The sequence below is a fragment of the Oncorhynchus mykiss genome, chromosome 32, assembly GCF_013265735.2.
Source record: "Oncorhynchus mykiss isolate Arlee chromosome 32, USDA_OmykA_1.1, whole genome shotgun sequence".
NCBI lineage: Eukaryota > Metazoa > Chordata > Actinopteri > Salmoniformes > Salmonidae > Oncorhynchus > Oncorhynchus mykiss.
This window is the reverse complement of record NC_050572.1, coordinates 1,791,479-1,817,028: the sequence shown is the minus strand read 5'-3', so window position 1 is coordinate 1,817,028 and position 25,550 is coordinate 1,791,479. Positions and strand designations below refer to the sequence as shown.

General features: G+C 45.5%; 1 protein-coding gene across 2 annotated transcripts in view; it reads right to left on the bottom strand.

Annotated features, from left to right (window-relative positions):
- fam91a1 (family with sequence similarity 91 member A1) overlaps nt 1-25,550 on the bottom strand; it is a 113,564-nt gene that overhangs the window by 8,090 nt on the left and 79,924 nt on the right. For both annotated transcript variants that reach the window (XM_036970971.1, XM_036970972.1), the window contains exons 14-21: nt 23,455-23,541; nt 21,845-21,974; nt 14,405-14,553; nt 10,210-10,344; nt 8,423-8,536; nt 8,268-8,340; nt 7,861-8,007; nt 1,469-1,567 (exon numbers count right to left, since the gene is read on the bottom strand). In XM_036970971.1, coding sequence (XP_036826866.1) covers nt 1,469-1,567; nt 7,861-8,007; nt 8,268-8,340; nt 8,423-8,536; nt 10,210-10,344; nt 14,405-14,553; nt 21,845-21,974; nt 23,455-23,541 — 934 coding nt within the window. The remainder of the gene's footprint in view (nt 1-1,468; nt 1,568-7,860; nt 8,008-8,267; nt 8,341-8,422; nt 8,537-10,209; nt 10,345-14,404; nt 14,554-21,844; nt 21,975-23,454; nt 23,542-25,550) is intronic.

Sequence of the window (25,550 nt, the reverse complement as noted above, 5' to 3'; positions counted from 1 at the left end):
AGATGGAGGGGAGGAGACACGTTAAAGAAGGATGTTTAAGCCTGGGGACAATTGAGACATGGATTGTGTTTGTGTGTCATTCAGAGGGTGAATGGGCAAGACACCAGATTAAAGTGCCTTTGAACGGGGTATGGTAGTAGGTGCCAGGGGCACCGGTTTGTGTTAAGAACTGCAACGCTGCTGGGTTTTTCACATTCAACAGTTTCCCCGTGTGTATCAAGAATGGTCCACCCCCCAAAGGACATCCAGCCTTATAGAGTCAATTCCCAGATGAATTGAGAATGTTCTGATGGCAAAAGAGGGTGCAACTCCTTATTAGGAAGGTGTTCCTAATGTTGTGGACACTCAGTTAGAAACAGATAGGGGGAAGGGGGGGTGCAACTCCTTATTAGGAAGGTGTTCCTAATATTGTGGACACTCAGAAACAGATAGGGGGAAGGGGGTGCAACTCCTTATTAGGAAGGTGTTCCTAATGTTGTGGACACTCAGTTAGAAACAGATAGGGGGAAGGGGGGTGCAACTCCTTATTAGGAAGGTGTTCCTAATGTTGTGGACACTCAGAAACAGATAGGGGGAAGGGGGGTGCAACTACTTATTAGGAAGGTGTTCCTAATGTTGTGGACACTCAGATAGAAACAGATAGGGGGAAGGGGGGTGAAACTCCTTATTAGGAAGGTGTTCCTAATGTTGTGGACACTCAGTTAGAAACAGATAGGGGGAAGGGGGGTGCAACTACTTATTAGGAAGGTGTTCCTAATGTTGTGGACACTCAGTTAGAAACAGATAGGGGGAAGGGGGATGCAACTCCTTATTAGGAAGGTGTTCCTAATGTTGTGGACACTCAGATAGAAACAGATAGGGGGAAGGGGGGTGCAACTCCTTATTAGGAAGGTGTTCCTAATGTTGTGGACACTCAGTTAGAAACAGATGGGGGAAGGGGGGTGCAACTCCTTATTAGGAAGGTGTTCCTAATGTTGTGGACACTCAGATAGAAACAGATAGGGGGAGGTGCAACTCCTTATTAGGAAGGTGTTCCTAATGTTGTGGACACTCAGTTAGAAACAGATAGGGGGAAGGGGGGTGCAACTCCTTATTAGGAAGGTGTTCCTAATGTTGTGGACACTCAGATAGAAACAGATAGGGGGAAGGGGGGTGCAACTCCTTATTAGGAAGGTGTTCCTAATGTTGTGGACACTCAGTTAGAAACAGATAGGGGGAAGGGGGGTGCAACTCCTTATTAGGAAGGTGTTCCTGATGTCTGATTCAAAAGCCTCTTCCAAAGGGATGAATAGTCACTATTGTATTCTAAGTGGTATACTAGTAGTATGAACCTTGGAACAAAGCACCAGTTTGAGTAGCCCCACTGTCTCCTTCTGCTGCTTGCTTTCCTTCTCCAAAAGCAGTGCACTACATAGGGAATAGGGTGCTATTTCAGATCGCCTCCTAGTTTGAGTAGACTGTCCTATACCTTCTGCTGCTTGCTTTCCTCCATTGTTGTCCTCTGTGACCAGCTCAAAGGACTCCGTGCTGCTGTTGGCCTCCAACCCACCTCCCAGATGACTGTCTCCTGTATAGACAATATGACAATAGTTATCCACCACCCAGTTGCCTAGTTAAATAAGGATTAGAAACCCAGTTGACCCTCTGGAGAGCCCTGCGGTTGAGGGCGGTGCAGTTGCTGTACCAGGCGGTGGGTGATACAGCCAGAAGGGATGCTCTCAATAGTGCATCTGTAAAAGTTTGTGAGGGTCTTAGGGACCAAGACGTATTTTTTCAGCCTCCTGAGGTTGAAGAGGCTTTGTTGCGCCTTCTTCACCACACTGTCTGTGTGGGTGGACCATTTCAGATTGTCAGTGACGTGTTCCCCCGAGGAACTTTAAGGTTTTTACCGTCTCCAAGAAGGACCCAGTTGCATAGGGTGGGGATCAGACCCAAATGATGAGCTTGACGGGTACTGTGGTGTTGAATGCTGAGCTGTTGGCAATGAACAGCATTCTTACATAGGTATTCCTCTTGTCCAGGATGGAATAGTGCAGTGAAATGGCGATTGCATGGTCTGTGGATTTATTGAGGCGGTATTGAAATTGAAGTGGGTCTAGGGTGGCAGGTAAGGTGGCGGTGATATGATCCTTGACTAGCCTCTCAAAGCACTTCATGATGACAGAAGTGGGTGCCACAGGACAATAGTCCCTCTGTTCAGTTACTTTTGCTTTCTTGGGTACAGGAACAATGGTGGACATCTTGAAGCAAGTGGGGACAACAGACTGGGATAGGGAGAGATTGAATATGTCGGTAAACACTCCAGCCAGCTGGTCTGCGCATGCTCTGAGGACGCAGCTAGGGATGCTGTCTGGGCCGGCAGCCTTACGAGGGTTAACACGCTTAAATGTCTTAATCAAGTCGGCCTCGGAGAACGAGTGCCCACAGTCCATGGGAGTGGGCCGCGTCGATGGCACTGTCGATGGCACTGTGTTATCCTAAAAGAAAGAAAGTGTTTAGCTTGTCCGGGAGCAAGTTGTCCTTGTCTGCGACATGGCTGGTTTTCCCTTTGAAGTCGTAAAATGTAGTTTATAATCCATGATTGTCTGTTGACCCTGCCACATTCAGTTGAAGTCAGGAAGTTTACATACACTTCGGTTGGAGTCAATAAAACTTGTTTTTCAAACACTCCACAAATTTCTTGTTAACGAACTATAGTTTTTGCAAGTCGGTTGGGACATCTACGATGTGCATGACACAAGTCATTTTTCCAACAATTGCTTACAGACAGATTAATTCACTTATAATTCACTGTATCACAATTCCAGTGGGTCAGAAGTTTACATACACTAAGTTGACTGTGCCTTTAAACAACTTGGTAAATTCCATGAAAATGATGTCAAGGCTTTAGAAGCTTCTGATAGGCTAATTGACATCATTTGAGTCAATTGGAGGTGTACCAGTGGACGTAAGTCAAAGCCTACCTTCAAACTGTGCCTCATAAAAAATAATCAGCCAAGACCTCAGAATTTTTTTTGTAGACATTCACAAGTCTGGTTCATCCTTGGGAGCAATTTCCAAATGCATGAATGTACCACGTTCATCTGTACAAACAATAGTATGCAAGTGTTAACACCATGGGACCACGCAGCCGCCATACCGCTCAGGAAGGAGACTCTTCTAGAGATGAACAGGAAGGAGACTCTTCTAGAGATGAACGTACTTTGGTGCAAAAAGTGCAAATCAACAGCAAAGAACCTTGTGAAGATGCTGGAGGAAACAGGTACAAAAGTATTGATAGCCACAGTAAAACAAGTCCTATATCGACATAACCTGAAAGGCCGCTCAGCAAGGAAGAAGCCACCGCTCTAAAACCGCCATAAAAAAGCCAGACTACGGTTTGCAACTGCACATGGGGACAAAGATCGTACTTTTTGGAGAAATGTCCTCTGATCTGATGAAAAAAAAATAAAACTGTTTGGCCATAATGATCATCGTTGTGTTTGGAGGAAAAAGGAGGAGGCTTGCAAGCCGAAGAACACCATCCCAAACATGAAGCACGGGGGTGGCAGCATCATGTTGTGGGGGTGCTTTGCTGCAGGAGGGACTGGTGCACTTCACAAAATAGATGGCATCATGAGGAGGAAAATTATGTGGATATATTGAAGCAACGCCTCAAGTTAAAGCTTGGTCGTAAATGGCTCTTCCAAATGGACAATGACCCCAAGCATACTTCCAAAGTTGTGGCAAAATGGCTTAAGGACAACAAACTGCACTGTTTGTAATCAACTATATTCCCAGGCACCTTGCCATGGTTAAATGCGGTGGTGGTTCACGTTTCCAGTTTGCACAAAGTCCAGGGTAGTTCCTTAAGGGCCGTCATGGTATCGGCTCTAGGGGGAATTTACAAGAATTCTCTTGGGAGGTAATACTGACGGCATTTGATTGTAATGTATTCTAGGTCGGGTGAACAAAAGGACTTGAGTTTCTGTACGTTACCAACGTCACACCATGAGTAGTTAATCATGAAACATACACTTACCTTTATTCTTCCCGGAGAGTTCTTTATTCCTGTCTGTGTGATGTACTGAGAACCCAGCTGGCTGTATGGATAGGGACAGTATATCCGGAGAGAGCCATTATTCCGTAAAACAGAGTATGCTACAATCCATGATGTCACTCTGGAAGGAGATCCTCGCCCTGAGCTCGTCTACTTCACTGTCCAGGGACTGAACATTGGCGAGTAAAATACTCAGACGCGGTGGATGGTGTGCACCTCCACCTCCTAAGTCGAACTAGACAAGTTCACTTGCCCTGGAGGGTACGAACAAAGGACCCAATTTGGGAAAGTCGTATTTCTGGTCGTAATGCTAGTGGTTTAACGCCGCACTGATATCCAAAAGTTATTTCCGGCCGTATGTAATAACACAAAAAACGTTATGGGCTAATAATGTTGGAAATAACACAAAAAACTATATGCTCAAAAAAATAAAGGGAACACTAAAATAACACATCCTAGATCTGAATGAATGAAATATTCTTATTAAATACTTTTTTCTTTACATAGTTGAATGTGCTGACAACAAAATCACACAAAAATTATCAATGGAAATCAAATTTATCAACCCATGGAGGCCTGGATTTGGAGTCACACTCAAAATTAAAGTGGAAAACCACACTACAGGCTGATCCAACTTTAATGTAATGTCCTTAAAACAAGTCAAAATGAGGCTCAGTAGTGTGTGTGGCCTCCACGTGCCTGTATGACCTCCCTACAACGCCTGGGCATGCTCCTGATGAGGTGGCAGATGGTCTCCTGAGGGATCTCCTCCCAGACCTGCTTTCATCTGTGAAGAGCACAGGGCGCCAGTGGCGAATTTGCCAATCTTGGTGTTCTCTGGCAAATGCCAAACGTCCTGCACGGTGTTGGGCTGTAAGCACAACCCCCACCTGTGGACGTCAGCCCTCATACCACCCTCATGGAGTCTGTTTCTGACCGTTTGAGCAGACACATGCACATTTGTGGCCTGCTGGAGGTCATTTTGCAGGGCTCTGGCAGTGCTCCTCCTGCTCCTCCTTGCACAAAGGGGGAGGTAGCGGTCCTGCTGCTGGGTTGTTGCCCTCCTACGGCCTCCTCCATGTCTCCTGATGTACTGGCCTGTCTCCTGGTAGCGCCTCCATGCTCTGGACACTACGCTGACAGACACAGCAAACCTTCTTGCCACAGCTCGCATTGATGTACCATCCTGGATGAGCTGTACTCCCTGAGCCACTTGTGTGGGTTGTAGACTCCGTCTCATGCTACCACTAGAGTGAAAGCACCGCCAGCATTCAAAAGTGACCAAAACATCAGTAGTAGTCTGTGGTCACCACCTGCAGAACCACTCCTTTATTGGGGGTGTCTTGCTAATTGCCTATAATTTCCACCTGTTGTCTATTCCATTTGCACAACAGCATGTGAAATGTATTGTCAATCAGTGTTGCTTCCTAAGTGGACAGTTTGATTTCACAGAAGTGTGATTGACTTGGAGTTACAATGTGTTGTTTAAGTGTTCCCTTTATTTTTTTGAGCAGTCTATATATATATATATATTATAAATATATATCCTACAACGTTGCTTAGGAGCTAGAAGCAGACCTGCCATGTACGTCAGCACCATCTTCACTCATTATATACTCAGTAAACAGTTTATTAGGTACACCATCACAAAAATGGTTTGTTCCTACAGTGAGTCATGTGGCCTTGGATTGCTATATAAAGCAGGCAGACCGGCATTGAGGCATTCAGTTACTCGATTGAACGTTAGAATGGGCAAATCCAGTGACCTAAGCAACTTTGAGCGTGGTAGATTGTTGGTGCCAGGCGAGCTGGTTCCAGTATCTCAGAAATGGCCGGGGCTTTTCACACACGATAGTGTCTAAGGTTTACAGAGAATGGTGTGACAAACAAATTATACAGCGGCAGTCATGTGGGCACAAACAGCCTGTTGATGAGAGAGGTCCAAGAAGAATGGCAAGGTTTGTGCAAGCTATCAGGCGGCCCACAAACAGGCATGTAACGGCGCAGTACAGTCCTTGTCACGGCTATTGCAGCAGACAACCACACCGGGTTCCACTCCTATCAGCTAAAAACAAGAAGAAGCAGCTCCAGTGGGCATGCCATCACCAACATCGGACAATTTTGGGGTGATAAACATCTCTTGATACCAATATTGGGTAACATTTCCATGCCCCGAAGGATTCAGGCTGTTCTGCGGGCAAAGAGGGGTCTGACCCAGTACCTAATAAACTGAACATGGAGTGTAGGTTCTATATCTATGGTCCCCTGTTCCAAACAGTATAGGTTCTATATCTATGGTCCCCTGTTCCAAACAGTGTGGGTTCTATATCTATGGTCCCCTGTTCAAGACAGTATAGGTTCTATATCTATGGTCCCCTGTTCCAGACAGTATAGGTTCTATATCTATGGTCCCCTGTTCCAAACAGTATAGGTTCTATATCTATGGTCCCTTGTTCCAAACAGTATAGGTTCTATATCTATGGTCCCCTGTTCCAGACAGTATAGGTTCTATATCTATGGTCCCTTGTTCTAGACAGTGTAGGTTCTATATCTTCCAAAAAGTGTTAAATAAATTAAAATATATTTGAGAATTTAGATTCTTCAAAGTAGCCACCCTGTGCCTTGATGACAGCTTTGCACACTCTTGGCATTCCCTCAACCAGATTCACCTGGAATGTATTTCCAACAGTCTTGAAGGAGTTCCCACATATGCTGAGCACTTGTTGGCTGCTTTTCCTTCACTGCGGTCCAACTCATCCCAAACAATCTCAATTTGGTTGAGGTCGGGTGAGGCTAGGTCATCTGATGCAGCACTCCATCACTCTCCTTCTTGGTCAAATAGCCCTTACACTGCCTGGAGGTGTGTTGGGTCATTGTCCTGTTGAAAAATAAATGATAGTCCCACTAAGCACCTTGAATTCTAAATAAATCACTGACAGTGTCACCAGCAAAGCACCATCACACCTCTTCCTCCATGCTTCACGGTGGGAACCACACATGCGGAGATCATCCATTCACCTACTCTGCGTCTCACAAAGACACGGTGATTGGAACCAAAAATCTAAAATTTGGCCTCATCAGACCAAAGGACAGATTTTCACCAGTCTAATGTCCATTGCTCGTGTTTCTTGGCCCGAGCAAGTCTCTTCTTATTATTGGTGTCCTTTAGTAGTGGTTTCTTTGCAGCAATTCGACCATGAAGGCCTGATTATTTGTTACTTTTATTTTCTATTTTTTACTTACTTTTTTAACTTCTTAAAGGGCTTGTAAGTCAGCATTTCACTGTCTTTGCTTATTTCAACTGTTCTTCCCATAATATGGACTTGGTCTTTAACCAAATAGGGCTATCTTCTGTATACCACCCCTACCTCATCACAACTGATTGGCTCAAACACATTAAGATGGAAAGAAGTTCCAGAAATATACTTTTAACAAGGCACACCTGTTAATTGAAATGCATTCCAGGTGACTACCTCATGAAGCTGGTTGAGAGAATGCCAAGAGTGTGCAAAGCTGTCATCAAGGCAAAGGGTGGCTAATCTCAAATATATCATATATTTTGATTTGTTAACACTTTTTTGGTTACTATATGATTCCATATGTGTTATTTCATAGTTTATGTCTTGACTATTCTACAACGTAGAAAATAGTAATAAAATAAAGAAAAACCCTTGAATGAGAAGGTGTGTCCAAACTTTTTACTGGTATTGTATATATATATATATTGACTGAAGACAGGAGACTGCAGTCATTTGGCTGGCCAATTACAGTCATCCAAAATTCTATGACCGTCGCAACCCTAATCCCAACCCTCCACTCACCCCTGCCGTCGGAGCTCTCGCTGGCCCTCCTGCGGTGCCTGTTGTTGGGGTTGAGCATGGTGATGTAACCACACTGGTGCTCCAGATCCACCTTCTCCCTCAGCAGCAGCAGGGCCTTGTGGACACACATGTTGGAGGAGGAGAACTCTGGGTGGGGGAGGGGGGCAGAAAGGGTTAAACTAGGACAACAGAAAGATTTGTATATCAACTCTTACATGTGATACCTCCAACGTGTCACTTCTAACATGTGCCACTTCTTGTTGTCAACCAAAATCAACTGTTCATAGAGAAAGAAGAGGGCTTGAGAAAGCAACAGGTCTCTGACTTCATTATCAGATACTATCGTCAGTTCTGCAGGCTCAGATAGATAGCTGTGCATCAAATACAGCAGCTTGAGAACCAGCTACCTCCTTTGAGATCCTCCCGGTCAAACGGGAAGGGGACGTGAACTGTCTCTCCATGACCCTGCAGCCCATGGCCCTGTGGACCCAGAGAGACTTACGTTAGAGTGTGTGCATGTGTTGTGTGTGTGTGTGTGTGTGTGTGTGTGTGTATGTCTTACCTGTATGAGTACAGCGGAGTGTGTGAGGGCGTCATTGAGCATGGTCAGCACGTTGGACGTAGGAACCACACCGGGGTCGTGACCCCAGGAAGTGATCAGCAGCCTGTCAAAAACCTGGAACACATACAATAATCACCAGGAATCCTCACAACCAGAAAAACTGAGTGTGTCTTTCTGATGACAGGTAGGAGCACTCAGGCCAGGCAGCAAGGACCGGCGATTTCACAGACACAGATAAAGGCTAGTACTAAACTAAAACGGATGTTCAACGGAAGTCCACCACTGAATTCTGTGTCTGGGAAACCAGTCCACAGAATATCGGACCATTACAACTGACCTGATATCCGGTAGTTTCTACAGACTGACCTGGAAGATGTCTGGTAGTTTCTACAGACTGACCTGGAAGGCAGTCGTAGTTTCTATAGACTGACCTGGAAAATGTCCGGTAGTTTCTACAGACTGACCTGGAAGGCAGTCGTAGTTTCTATAGACTGACCTGGAAAATGTCCGGTAGTTTCTACAGACTGACCTGGAAGGCAGTCGTAGTTTCTACAGACTGACCTGGAAGATGTCCGGTAGTTTCTACAGACTGACCTGGAAGATGTCCGGTAGTTTCTACAGACTGACCTGGAAGGCAGTCGTAGTTTCTATAGACTGACCTGGAAGGCAGTCGTAGTTTCTATAGACTGACCTGGAAAATGTCCGGTAGTTTCTACAGACTGACCTGGAAAATGTCTGGTAGTTTCTACAGACTGACCTGGAAGATGTCTGGTAGTTTCTACAGACTGACCTGGAACATGTCTGGTAGTTTCTACAGACTGACCTGGAAGATGTCCGGTAGTTTCTACAGACTGACTGGTAGTTTCTACAGACTGACCTGGAAGATGTCTGGTAGTTTCTACAGACTGACCTGGAAGATGTCTGGTAGTTTCTACAGACTGACCTGGAAGATGTCCGGTAGTTTCTACAGACTGACTGGTAGTTTCTACAGACTGACCTGGAAGATGTCTGGTAGTTTCTACAGACTGACCTGGAAGATGTCTGGTAGTTTCTACAGACTGACCTGGAAGATGTCCGGTAGTTTCTACAGACTGACCTGGAAGATGTCCGGTAGTTTCTACAGACTGACCTGGAAGATGTCCGGTAGTTTATACAGACTGACCTGGAAGATGTCCGGTAGTTTCTACAGACTGACCTGGAAAATGTCTGGTAGTTTATACAGACTGACCTGGAAGATGTCTGGTAGTTTCTACAGACTGACCTGGAACATGTCTGGTAGTTTCTACAGACTGACCTGGAAGATGTCCGGTAGATTCTACAGACTGACCTGGAAAATGTCCGGTAGTTTCTACAGACTGACCTGGAAGGCAGTCGTAGTTTCTATAGACTGACCTGGAAAATGTCTGGTAGTTTCTACAGACTGACCTGGAAGATATCTGGTAGTTTCTACAGACTGACCTGGAACATGTCTGGTAGTTTCTACAGACTGACCTGGAAAATGTCTGGTAGTTTCTACAGACTGACCTGAAAGATGTCTGGTAATTTCTACAGACTGACCTGGAAGATGTCTGGTAGTTTCTATAGACTGACCTGGAAGATGTCTGGTAGTTTCTACAGACTGACCTGGAAGATGTCTGGTAGTTTCTACAGACTGACCTGGAAGGCAGTCGTAGTTTCTACAGACTGACCTGGAAGATGTCTGGTAGTTTCTACAGACTGACCTGGAAGATGTTTGGTAGTTTCTACAGACTGACCTGGAAGATGTCTGGTAGTTTCTACAGACTGACCTGGAAGATGTCCGGTAGTTTCCGGAGCCTGGAGCCCTTGGACAGCAGCAGGGAGGGGGGACCCTGGCCGGTCACATGGTACAGATAGAGCTTGAACCAGATGGAGCTCACTTCGGGGATGGCTGGGCCAATGTGCTACAGGGGGAACAATAAAGTTTATTTATTCATAAATGTATGGTTGATTTGAATAGGGAGAAATGCAAGCACATCCTACTTTATGTACCGTGACATGAATTAGATTAGCTGGCCAAGGTTCATGGAATTTATAAGAATGTTCAAATGCCGAAAGAAAATAATAGCAGCCTAATCCACCCTGCAGACCGTGGCCGATCCACCCTCCTGACCGTGGCCGATCCACCCTCCTGACCGTGGCCGATCCACCCTCCTGACCGTGGCCGATCCACCCTGATGACCGTGGCCGATCCACCACCCTGCTGACCGTGGCCGATCCACCACCCTGCTGACCGTGGCCGATCCACCACCCTGCTGACCGTGGCCGATCCACCACCCTGCTGACCGTGGCCGATCCACCACCCTGCTGACCGTGGCCGATCCACCACCCTGCTGACCGTGGCCGATCCACCACCCTGCTGACCGTGGCCGATCCACCACCCTACTGACCGTGGCCGATCCACCACCCTGCTGACCGTGGCCGATCCACCCTGCTGACCGTGGCCGATCCACCACCCTGCTGACCGTGGCCGATCCACCACCCTGCTGACCGTGGCCGATCCACCACCCTGCTGACCGTGGCCGATCCACCACCCTGCTGACCGTGGCCGATCCACCACCCTGCTGACCGTGGCCGATCCACCACCCTGCTGACCGTGGCCGATCCACCACCCTGCTGACCGTGGCCGATCCACCACCCTGCTGACCGTGGCCGATCCACCACCCTGCTGACCGTGGCCGATCCACCACCCTGACCGTGGCCGATCCACCCTCCTGACCGTGGCCGATCCATCCTCATGACCGTGGCCGATCCACCCTGCTGACCGTGGCCGATCCACCACCCTGACCGTGGCTGATCCACCCTGCTGACCGTGGCCGATCCACCCTGCTGACCGTGGCCGATCCACCCTGCTGACCGTGGCCGATCCACCCTGCTGACCGTGGCCGATCCACCCTGCTGACCGTGGCCCATCCACCCTGCTGACCGTGGCCGATCCACCACCCTGACCGTGGCCGATCCACCCTGCTGACCGTGGCTGATCCACCCTCCTGACCGTGGCTGATCCACCCTGCTGACCGTGGCCGATCCACCCTGCTGACCGTGGCCGATCCACCCTGCTGACCGTGGCCGATCCACCCTGCTGACCGTGGCCGATCCACCCTGCTGACCGTGGCCGATCCACCCTGCTGACCGTGGCCGATCCACCACCCTGACCGTGGCCGATCCACCACCCTGACCGTGGCCGATCCACCACCCTGACCGTGGCCGATCCACCCTGCTGACCGTGGCCCATCCACCCTGCTGACCGTGGCCGATCCACCACCCTGACCGTGGCCGATCCACCACCCTGACCATGGCCGATCCACCACCCTGACCGTGGCCGATCCACCCTGCTGACCGTGGCCCATCCACCCTGCTGACCGTGGCCGATCCACCACCCTGACCGTGGCCGATCCACCCTGCTGACCGTGGCCGATCCACCACCCTGACTGTGGCCGATCCACCCTCCTGACTGTGGTCGATCCACCCTCCTGACTGTGGTCGATCCACCCTCCTGACTGTTGTGGTTGTAGTGTCTGTGTGTATTGTAGTTGTAGTGTCTGTGTGTGTTGTGGTTGTAGTGTCTGTGTGTGTTGTGGTTGTAGTGTCTGCGTGTGTTGTGGTTGTAGTGTCTGCGTGTGTTGTGGTTGTAGTGTCTGCGTGTGTTGTGGTTGTAGTGTCTGTGTGTGTGTTGTGGTTGTAGTGTCTGTGTGTGTGTTGTGGTTGTAGTGTCTGTGTGTGTGTTGTGTGTTTGTCTGTACTGGGCAGCGAGCACTGAGATTGCTTCGACCCAGACTACAGGCCAGGGGAGAGAGGCATACTTGGAAAAACAAACAGAAGTTAGCCTGTAGTTGTATAGTTGAAAAGTTGAATATTTGTACAGTTGTATAGTTGTGTAGTTGTACAGTTGTGTAGCTGTATAATTCCGTGGTTGTGAAGATGTATAGTTATATAGCTGTATAGCTCTGTAGTTGTATAGTTCTGTAGCTGTATAGCTGTATAGTTCTGTAGCTGTATAGCTGTATAGTTCTGTAGCTGTATAGTTCTGTAGCTGTATAGCTGTACAGTTCTGTAGTTGTATAGTTCTGCAGCTGTATAGCTCTGTAGTTGTATAGTTCTGTAGCTGTATAGTTCTGTAGCTGTATAGTTCTGTAGCTCTATAGTTGTATAGTTCTATAGCTGTAGCTGTATAGTTCTGTAGCTGTATAGTTCTGTAGCTGTATAGTTCTGTAGCTCTATAGTTGTATAGTTCTATAGCTGTAGCTGTATAGCTCTGTAGCTGTATAGTTCTGTAGCTGTATAGTTCTGTAGCTGTATAGTTGTATAGTTCTATAGCTGTAGCTGTATAGTTCTGTAGCTGTATAGTTCTGTAGCTCTATAGTTGTATAGTTCTATAGCTGTAGCTGTATAGCTCTGTAGCTGTATAGTTCTGTAGCTCTATGGTTGTATAGTTCTATAGCTGTAGCTGTATAGCTCTGTAGCTGTATAGTTCTGTAGCTCTATAGCTGTATTTCTCTATAGTTGTATAGCTCTAATTTAAATTGATTTTTATTTGGGTTTAATGTAATGGACATACACAAAATTGAGGAAGTGAAATGTTAAAAATTACTTTAAAAAAATATATATATTAAAAACGGAAAAGTGGTGCGTTGCTATGTATTCACCCCTTTGCTATGAAGCCCCAAAATAAGATCTGGTGCAACCAATTACCTTCAGAAGTCACATTACTAGTTAAATAAAGTCCACCTGTGTGCAATCTAAGTGTCACATGATCTGTCACATGATCTCAGTATATACAGACCTGTTCTGTTAGGCCCCAGAGTCTACAACACCACTAAGCAAGTGGCACCATGAAGAACAAGGAGCTCTCCAAACAGGTCAGGGACAAAGTTGTGGAGAAGTACAGATCAGGGTTGAGTTATTGAAAAATATCAGAAACTTTGAACATAAATTCATTACAAAAAAATGGAAAGAATATGGCACCACAACAAACCTGCCAAGAGAAGGCCGCCCACCAAAACTCACGGACCAGGCAAGGAGGCCATTAATCAGAGAGGCAACAAAGAGACCAAAGATAACCCTGAAGGAGGTGCAAAGCTCCACAGCAGAGAGATTGGAGTATCTGTCCATAGGACCACTTGAAGCTGTACACTCCACAGAGCTGGGCTTTATGGAAGAGTGGCCAGAAAAAAAGCCATTGCTTAAATAAGAAAATAAGCAAACGTTTGCGTCGTGGCAGCATTATTCTTGAGGGAAACCTGTTTCAGTCTTCCAGAGATTTGAGACTGGGACGGAGGTTCACCTTCCAGCAGGACAATGACCCTAAACATACTGCTGAAGCAACATTCGAGTGGTTTAAGTGGAAACATTTAAATGTCTTGGAATGGCCTCGTCAAAGCCCAGACTTCAATCCAATTGAGAATCTGTGGTATGACTTAAAGATCTCTGTACACCAGCGGAACCCATCCAGTGGCTAGATATGTCAAATTTATAGAGACATACCCCAAGAGACTTGCAGTTTGAATTGCTGCAAAAGCTGGCTCTACAAAGTATTGACTTTGGGAGGGTGAAAAGTTACCCACACTCAAATTCTGTTTTTTTTCTTGTTTGTTTCACAATAAAACATATTTTGCATCTTCAAAGTGGTAGGCATGTTGTGTGTATCAAATGATACAAACCCCCCAAAAAATCTATTTTAATTCCAGGTTGTAAGGCAACAAAATAGGAAAAAAGCCAAGGGCACTGTAGTTGTATAGCTCTCTGTTCTCCCTGTCAGTCAGACTGGAGTCTGTCAGTCTTGCCAGTCTGACTGAGTGTGAATCCCCAGACCTGTTGTGTGTGTGTTCTGGAGCAGTCTTAGAGCAGGGTGACCAGTGCTCGCACGCGCACACACACACACACACACAATCTCAACAGGCCCTAGTCAGTCACAGAGGAGCAGCCAGCGTTGCCTGCGGTCTGTGAAGTTTGACCAGTGTGTACCTGAGGCGTGCAGCTGCTGATAGGTCGTATCTCGTTGCTGAGCGGTGCCATGGAGACCAATAGTTTGTAGTTCTTGTTGAGGACACGGCTGCAGGTGGCCTGGTCTAGACCCAGCAGACTCTCACAGCGGAGCATATCCAGGGGGAGGCCTGGGGGGGGTCAATCACACACAAGGACCAAGACAATACACACACACACACACACACACACACACACACACACACACACACGGACAAAGACAACACACAGACACAGCACACACACTCACGGACGAAGACAACACACACACACACACACACGGACAAAGACAACACACAGACACCACACACATACACAGACGTCAGGGATTCTGTTAGGAAAATGTGGGGTCAGTCATTTGACCGGCAGCATTTTAATGAGGACATTTTGAGAAATGTACTGGAACCATATGCATTGGGTGTGGAACCTGATTAGGGCGTCCACCCACGGTGTTCAGAAATCACATTTAGATAATGGTAATTCATATTAGCAGAAAATGCTAGTCCAGGATGCGTGTCTTCTTTACGAAACTGAAGTGAATTTGAACGTGTTACAATAACCGTCCACATTTACTTTCCTCAGCCAACAAGACGAGAAACGAACAGCCAAATCACTAGTCTGTCAATCTGCTATAGCAGAAAAGTGAACCTATTCTATTGGCCAGCTTGTCATTCTGTGAGACAAAGAAACAAACAGCCAAATCACTAGTCTGTCAATCTGCTATAGCAGAAAAGTGAACCTATTCTATTGGCCAGCTTGTCATTCTGTGCGACAGAGAAACAAACAGACTCTGGGACAGTTGTAGGAGATAAATCCCAAATTCAATCAACCAGTAGGCCTAGACTTCATAAAAAACACAACATTAAAAAGCAATGAGTCTGATACAACAGCTCAGAACATTTAGATAATGAGGTTGATTAACTATTATTTCATTAAAAACCACAGCAATGCGCACAAGGCAGCAGGCCACATATACAAATGTTCCTTCCATTATGCAATTAGCAGGAAAACACTGCTAGAAATGTATGAAAAGCAGAAATCTAAAGATGCATCAACTATCATGTGTTAATATGACTGGGATTATCATGGGTTGTTAATATGACTGGGATTATCATGGGTTGTTAATATGACTGGGATTATCATGGGTTGTTAATATGACTGGGATTATCATGGGTTGTTAATATGACTGGGATTATCAACAACTAGCATGGGTTGTTAATATGACTGGGATTATCATCAACTATCATGGGTTGTTAATATGACTGGGATTATCAACTATCAAGGGTTGATAATATGACTGGGATTATCAACAACTAGCATGGGTTGTTAATATGACTGGGATTATCAACAACTAGCATGGGTTGGTAATATGACTGGGATTATCATCAACTAGCATGGGTTGTTAATATGACTGGGATTATCATGGTATGTTAATATGACTAGGATTATCATGGGTTGTTAAATAAGACTGGGATTATCAACAACTAGCGTGGGTTGTTAATATGACTGGGATTATCATCAACTATCATGGGTTGTTAATATGACTGGGATTATCATCAACTATCATGGGTTGTTAATATGACTGGGATTATCAACAACTAGCATGGGTTGTTAATATGACTGGGATTATCATCAACTATCATGGGTTCTTAATATGACTGGGATTATCATCAACGATCATGGGTTGTTAATATGACTGGGATTATCAACTATCATGGGTTGTTAATATGACTGGGATTGTCAACAACTAGCACGGGTTGTTAATATGACTGGGATTATCAACTATCATGGGTTGTTAATATGACTGGGATTATCAACAACTAGCATGGGTTGTTCATATGACTGGGACTATCAACAACTAGCATGGGTTGTTAATATGACTGGGATTATCATCAACTAGCATGGGTTGTTAATATGACTGGGATTATCATGGGTTGATATAATGACTAGGATTATCATCAACTAGCATGGGGTGTTAATATGACTGGGATTATCATCAACTAGCATGGGTTGTTAATATGACTGGGATTATCATAAACTAGCATGGGTTGTTCTTATGACTGGGACTATCAACAACTAGCATGGGTTGAGAATATGATTAGGATTATCAACAACTAGCATGGGTTGAGAATATGACTAGGATTATCATCAACTAGCAGGGTTTACTAATATGACTGGGATTATCAACAACTAGCAGTGTTACTAATATGACTGGGATTATCAACAACTAGCATGGGTTGTTAATATGACTGGGATTATCAACAACTATCATGGGTTGTTAATATTACTGGGATTATCAACTAGCGTGGGTTGTTAATATGACTGGGATTATCAACAACTAGCATGGGTTGATAATATGACTAGGATTATCAACAACTATCATGGGTTGTTAATATGACTGGGATTATCATCAACTAGCATGGGTTGTTAATATGACTGGGATTATCATCAACTATCATGGGTTGATAATATGACTGGGATTATCAACAACTAGCATGGGTTGTTAATATGACTGGGATTGTCAACAACTAGCATGGGTTATTATATGACTGGGATTATCAACTATCATGGGTTGTTAATATGACTGGGATTATCAACAACTAGCATGGGTTGTTAATATGACTGGGATTGTCAACAACTAGCATGGGTTGTTAATATGACTGGGATTATCAACTATCATGGGTTGTTAATATGACTGGGATTATCATCAATGATCATGGGTTGTTAATATGACTGGGATTATCAACAACTAGCATGGGTTGTTAATATGACTAGTATTATCATGGGATTATCATGGGTTGATAATGTGCCTAGGATTATCAACAACTAGCATGGGTTGTTAACATGACTGGGATTATCAACAACTAGCAGAGTTTACTAATATGACTAGGATTATCAACAACAAGCATGGGTTGTTAATATGACTAGGATTATCATGGTATGTTAATATGACTAGGATTATCAACAACTAGCATGGGTTGTTAATATGAATAGGATTATCATCAACTAGCATGGGTTGTTAATATGACTGGGATTATCATGGGTTGATAATATGACTAAGATTATCAACAACTAGCATGGGTTGTTAATATGACTGGGATTATCAACAACTAGCATGGGTTGTTAATATGACTGGGATTATCATCAACTAGCATGGGTTGTTAATATGACTGGGATTATCAACAACTAGCATGGGTTGTTCATATGACTGGGACTATCAACAACTAGCATGGGTTGTTAATATGACTGTGATTATCATCAACTAGCCTGGGTTGTTAATATGACTGGGATTATCATCAACTAGCATGTGTTGGTAATATGACTGGGATTATCATGGGTTGATAATATGACTAGGATTATCATGGGTTGTTAATATGACTGTGATTATCATCAACTAGCATGGGTTGTTAATATGACTGGGATCATCATCAACTAGCATGTGTTGTTAATATGACGGGGATTATCATGGGTTGATAATATGACTAGGATTATCATCAACTAGCATCAACTAGCACCAATAGGCGAGTAGCTAGGCTACTTTGAAGCAATGTTGTAAGACATGTCTCATAATATGTAGTAAAACCTTCATGTTTCCAACTAAACTAAATACATACTGCCTCCAGCTCATTGCAAAGTGGTGTGTGACGCGCTGAGGAAGCCTGCCTTCCGTTGCTGTGTGAGATGCTGTAGCAACAGCTCTCCTGCTGTCTGACATATTTCCTGCTCCAAGGCTCTGTATCTGTGTGCTGTACCCGTGTGATAAGATACATAACGAATATACTGTACGCATGAGACAATATAATTACACTAAATTATGCAAATGTTCCTATTGACCGATGAGCATGACCAGTTAAATTGATTTACATTGACTGGAATTTGATCAAATTTAAACATTATTTCACAATGGTATTTTTTTCTTTTTCACCTGGACAATTGGCCAGCACCAATTTTATTAATCGGCATTTCTATTTTGGGATCGGCCAAAGCCCATTACCACCTAACCAGAACCCTTGGATCGGCCAAAGCCCATTACCGGCTAACCAGAATCCTTGGATCGGCCAAAGCCTATTACCGGCTAACCAGAATCCTTGGATCGGCCAAAGCCTATTACCGGCTAACCAGAATCCTTGGATCGGCCAAAGCCTATTACCGGCTAACCAGAATCCTTGGATCGGCCAAAGCCTATTACCGGCTAACCAGAATCCTTGGATCGGCCAAAGCCTATTACCAGCTAACCAGAACCCTTGGATCGGCCAAAGCCTATTACCGGCTAACCAGAACCCTTGGATCGGCCAAAGCCTATTACCGGCTAACCAGAACCCTTGGATCGGCCAAAGCCTATTACCGGCTAACCAGAACCCTTGGATCGGCCAAAGCCCATTACCGGCTAACCAGAACCCTGACGGACGTGGCAAATCAAAAACGTTGTCACGTGCGCCGAATACAACAAGTTTACCGTAAAATGCTGACTTACAAGCCCTAAACCAACAGTGTGGACTTCACCGTGAAATGCTGACTTACAAGCCCTTAACCAACAGTGTAGACTTCACAGTGAAATGCTGACTTACAAGCCCTTAACCAACAGTGTAGACTTCACCGTGAAATGCTGACTTACAAGCCCTTAACCAACAGTGTAGACTTCACCGTGAAATGCTGACTTACAAGCCCTTAACCAACAGTGTAGACTTCACCGTGAAATGCTGACTTACAAGCCCTTAACCAACAGTGTAGACTTCACCGTGAAATGCTGACTTACAAGCCCTTAACCAACAGTGTAGACTTCACCGTGAAATGCTGACTTACAAGCCCTTAACCAACAGTGTAGACTTCACCGTGAAATGCTGACTTACAAGCCCTTAACCAACAGTGTAGACTTCACCGTGAAATGCTGACTTACAAGCCCTTAACCAACAGTGTAGACTTCACCGTGAAATGCTGACTTACAAGCCCTTAACCAACAGTGTAGACTTCACCGTGAAATGCTGACTTACAAGCCCTTAACCAACAGTGTAGACTTCACCGTGAAATGCTGACTTACAAGCCCTTAACCAACAGTGTAGACTTCACCGTGAAATGCTGACTTACAAGCCCTTAACCAACAGTGTAGACTTCACCGTGAAATGCTGACTTACAAGCCCTTAACCAACAGTGTAGACTTCACCGTGAAATGCTGACTTACAAGCCCTTAACCAACAGTGTAGACTTCACCGTGAAATGCTGACTTACAAGCCCTTAACCAACAGTGTAGACTTCACCGTGAAATGCTGACTTACAAGCCCTTAACCAACAGTGTAGACTTCACCGTGAAATGCTGACTAACAAGCCCTTAACCAACAGTGTAGACTTCACCGTGAAATGCTGACTTACAAGCCCTTAACCAACAGTGTAGACTTCACCGTGAAATGCTGACTTACAAGCCCTTAACCAACAGTGTAGACTTCACCGTGAAATGCTGACTTACAAGCCCTTAACCAACAGTGTAGACTTCACCGTGAAATGCTGACTAACAAGCCCTTAACCAACAGTACAGTTCAAGAAGAAGAAAATATTTACCAAGTAGACTAAAATAAAGTAACACTAAGAATAACAATAACGAGGCTATATACAGGGGGTACTGGTACAGAGTCAATGTGGAGGCTATATACAGGAGGTACCGGTACAGAGTCAATGTGGAGGCTATATACAGGGGGTACCGGTACAGAGTCAATGTGGAGACTATATACAGGGTATTACGGTACAGAGTCAATGTGGAGGCTATATACAGGGGGTACTGGTACAGAGTCAATGTGGAGGCTATATACAGGGGGTACTGGTACAGAGTCAATGTGGAGGCTATATACAGGGGGTACTGGTACAGAGTCAATGTGGAGGCTATATACAGGGGGTACCGGTACAGAGTCAATGTGGAGGCTATATACAGGAGGTACCGGTACAGAGTCAATGTGGAGGCTATATACAGGGGGTACCGGTACAGAGTCAATGTGGAGACTATATACAGGGTATTACGGTACAGAGTCAATGTGGAGGCTATATACAGGGGGTACTGGTACAGAGTCAATGTGGAGGCTATATACAGGGGGTACTGGTACAGAGTCAATGTGGAGGTTATATACAGGGGGTACCGGTACCGAGTCAATGTGGAGGCTATATACAGGTGTTACCAGTACAGAGTCAATGTGGAGGTTATATACAGGGGATACCGGTACAGAGTCAATGTGGAGGCTATATACAGGGGGTACCGGGACAGAGTCAATGTGGAGGCTATATACAGGGGGTACTGGTACCGAGTCAATGTGGAGGCTATATACAGGGGGTACCGGTACAGAGTCAATGTGGAGGCTATATACAGGGGGTACTGGTACAGAGTCAATGTGGAGGCTATATACAGGGAGTACTGGTACCGAGTCAGTGTGGAAGCTATATACAGGGAGTACTGGTACCGAGTCAATGTGGAGGCTATATACAGGGAGTACTGGAACAGAGTCAATGTGGAGGCAAAGCACCCAACACCCCTAAACAAAAACACACCAAAAACACTAATAACCAGACAGGATGTTAAAACTACTATCTATAAAAACACTAATAACTAGACAGGATGTTAAAACTACTACCTATAAAAACACGAATAACTAGACAGGATGTTAAAACTACTACCTATAAAAACACGAATAACTAGACAGGATGTTAAAACTACTACCTATACTGAATAAAAATGTAAGTGCAACAAGTTCAAAGATTTGACTGAGCTAGTTTATGCCTGCCCATACCATAACCCCACCACCGTAATGGGGCACTCTGTTCACAACGTTGACATCAGCAAATCGCTCGCCCACACCACGCCATACACGTGGTCTGAGGTTGTGAGGCCGGTTGGACGTCATGCCAAATTCTCAAAAACGATGACTTATGGTAGAGAAATGAACATTCAATTCTCTGGCAACAGCTCTGGTGGACATCCCTGCAGTCAGCAAGCCAATTGCACACTCCCTCAAAACTTGCCACATCTGCAGCATTGTGTTGTGTTACATTTTAGGGTGGCTTATTATTGTCCCCAGCACAAGGTGCAACTGTGTAATGATCATGCTGTTTAATCAGCTTTTTAATGATATGCCACACCTGTCAGGTGGATGGATTATCTTGTCAAAGGAGAAACACTCACTAACAGGGATGTAAACAAAGTTGTGCACAACATTTGAGCGAAATAAGATTTTTGTCTGTATGGGAACATGGGACCAACACTTTACATGCTGTGTTTATATAGTTGTTCAGTGTTATTATACCATTGCATACAAAATATCTCAGAACTTTTTCAACAACTTTTATTTTGAATTCTAACTACTTTTAACACACAGAACAGGGTGTGAGCATTATGTTATTGCTTCTTAACTGAAGAAAAAGGGTATAAGCTGTGTTGTTAGTTACCGTTGTTAGGCAGGTCAGGGCCCTGGTCGGTGGTTAGTTCCTTGTTGTAGCGGAGAAACAGGATGGTGTTCCTGAGGGTCAGAGCGTGGTCAAAATACCTCTGGGCCTCGCCCTCCGCCGTGCTCTCTACCTGCGGGAGGAGAGAGAGAGAGAGAGGGGTTAGTAACATGGTCAAAATACCTCTGGGCCTCGCCATCCGGCGTGCTCTCTACCTGAGGGAGGAGAGAGAGAGAGAGAGAGAGGGGTTAGTAACATGGTCAAAATACCTCTGGGCCTCGCCCTCCGGCATGCTCTCTACCTGAGGGAGGGGGAGAGAGACAGAGAGAGAGGGGTTAGTAACATGGTCAAAATACCTCTGGGCCTCGCCCTTCGCCCTGCTCTCTACCTGAGGGAGGAGAGAGAGAGAGAGACAGACAGAGAGAGAGGGGTTAGTAACATGGTCTAAATACCTCTGGGCCTCGCCCTCCGCCCTGCTCTCTACCTGAGGGAGGAGAGAGAGAGAGAGAGACAGACAGAGAGAGAGGGGTTAGTAACATGGTCTAAATACCTCTGGGCCTCGCCCTCCGCCCTGCTCTCTACCTGAGGGAGGAGAGAGAGAGAGAGAGAGAGACAGAGAGAGAGAGGGGTTAGTAACATGGTCAAAATACCTCTGGGCCTCACCCTCCCCCCTGCTCTCTACCTGAGGGAGGAGAGAGAGAGAGAGAGAGAGAGCGAGACAGAGAGAGAGGGGGGATAGTAACATGGTCAAAATACCTCTGGGCCTCGCCCTCCGCCGTGCTCTCTACCTGAGGGAGGGAGGGAGGAGAGAGAGAGAGAGGGGTTAGTAACATGGTCAAAATACCTCTGGGCCTCACCCTCCCCCCTGCTCTCTACCTGAGGGAGGAGAGAGAGAGAGAGAGAGAGAGCGAGACAGAGAGAGAGAGGGGTTAGTAACATGGTCAAAATACCTCTGGGCCTCACCCTCCCCCCTGCTCTCTACCTGAGGGAGGAGAGAGAGAGAGAGAGAGAGAGAGAGCGAGACAGAGAGAGAGGGGGGATAGTAACATGGTCTAAATACCTCTGGGCCTCGCCCTCCGCCCTGCTCTCTACCTGAGGGAGGAGAGAGAGAGAGAGAGAGAGAGACAGAGAGAGAGAGGGGTTAGTAACATGGTCAAAATACCTCTGGGCCTCACCCTCCCCCCTGCTCTCTACCTGAGGGAGGAGAGAGAGAGAGAGAGAGAGAGCGAGACAGAGAGAGAGGGGGGATAGTAACATGGTCAAAATACCTCTGGGCCTCGCCCTCCGCCGTGCTCTCTACCTGAGGGAGGGAGGGAGGAGAGAGAGAGAGACAGACAGACAGACAGAGAGAGAGGGGGGATAGTAACATGGTCAAAATAACTTTGGGCCTCGCCGTTTGTGTGTGTATATTCTTTCCTGTGTCTTTCATGTGTACAAATTTGAGTCTGCCCCTGTGACCCTGTTGTGTTGCCATATTACGTTGCCAAAAACGCTGTGTCCCCCTCTACGGCCCCTCTGTGTAAATTGGTTTGCCACCTCCAGCGACTGGTTTAGTTCCCATGGAGCCAAGTAATGAAGGCTTACTCTCTAGCTCAATTCCACACACAGCTTACTTTCTCCAGCTCCATCAGAAAGCTGTCCAGGGTCTCGTCTGACAGCTTCCCCACCTCAAACATGGTGACCGCATGGCTCTTCAGGTTCTGAGGGGGAGAGCAGAGACATGGTTTTAGTACAGTGTTTACCGAACTGTGGGGCGAGGAGTCCGCAGGAGGGGAACGGGGGTCCCGTCCCCCAAAAGAGGAACTCAGTTCAGCTTTAAACTTACTAGTACTAATACAACCACTACTGCTAATACAACCACTACTGCTACCACTACTGCTACAACTGCTATGACTACCACTACTACTACTGATACAACTTCTAATACTACTACTATTACTGCTACTACTACTACTACTGCTGCTCCTAAAACTACTGCTGCTGCTACTACTGCCTACTGCTACTACTGCTGCTACTAGTACTGCTGCTACTACTACTACTGCTGCTACTACTGCTACTGCTACTACTGCCTACTGCTACTACTGCTACTGCTGCTGCTACTAGTACTACTGCTGCTACTACTACTACTGCTGCTACTACTGCTACTGCTACTACTGCCTACTACTACTATTGCTACTACTACTACTGCTACTACTACTGTGACTGCTACTACTACCACTACTACTATTGCTACTACTATTGCTACTACTGCTACTACTACCACTACTACTATTGCTACTACTATTGCTACTACTGCTACTACTACCACTACTACTATTGCTACTGCTACTGCTACTACTTCTACTACTACTGCTGCTACTACTGCTACTGCTACTACTGCCTACTACTACTATTGCTACTACTACTACTGCTACTACTACTGTGACTGCTACTACTACCACTACTACTATTGCTACTACTATTGCTACTACTGCTACTACTACTGCTACTACTACTGCTACTACTACTACTGCTACTACAACTCCTACAGCTACAACTACTACTGCTGCTACTACTACTACTACTACTACTACTGTGACTGCTACTACAACTCCTACAGCTACAACTACTACTGCTGCAACTACTGTTGCTACTATATCTACAACAACTACTATTAATACTACCACAACTACTAATACTACCACTACTGCTAATACAACCACTGCTACTGCTACAGCTACTACTACTACTGCTGCTGCTACTCCTACTACTGCTACAACAGCTATTACTACTACTGCTACAACAGCTATTACTACTACTGCTGCTACAACAGCTATTACTACTACTACTGCTGCTACAACAGCTATTACTACTACTACTGCTGCTACTACAGCTATTACTCCTACTACTGCTGCTACTACAGCTATTACTCCTACTACTGCTGCTACTACAGCTATTACTCCTACTACTGCTGCTACTACAGCTATTACTACAACCACTAATACTGCTACAGCTATTACTACTACTACTGCTGCTACTACAGCTATTACTCCTACTACTGCTGCTACTTACAGCTATTACTCCTACTACTGCTGCTACTACAGCTATTACTCCTACTACTGCTGCTACTACAGCTATTACTACAACCACTAATACTGCTACAGCTATTACTACTACTACTGCTGCTACTACAGCTATTACTCCTACTACTGCTGCTACTTACAGCTATTACTACAACCACTAATACTGCTACAGCTATTACTACTACTACTGCTGCTACTACAGCTATTACTCCTACTACTGCTGCTACTTACAGCTATTACTCCTACTACTGCTGCTACTACAGCTATTACTCCTACTACTGCTGCTACTACAGCTATTACTACAACCACTAATACTGCTACAGCTATTACTACTACTACTACTGCTGCTACTACAGCTATTACTCCTACTACTGCTGCTACTTACAGCTATTACTCCTACTACTGCTGCTACTACAGCTATTACTCCTACTACTGCTGCTACTACAGCTATTACTACAACCACTAATACTGCTACAGCTATTACTACTACTACTGCTGCTACTACAGCTATTACTCCTACTACTGCTGCTACTTACAGCTATTACTCCTACTACTGCTGCTACTTACAGCTATTACTCCTACTACTGCTGCTACTACAGCTATTACTACTACTACTGCTGCTACAGCTATTACTACTACTACTGCTG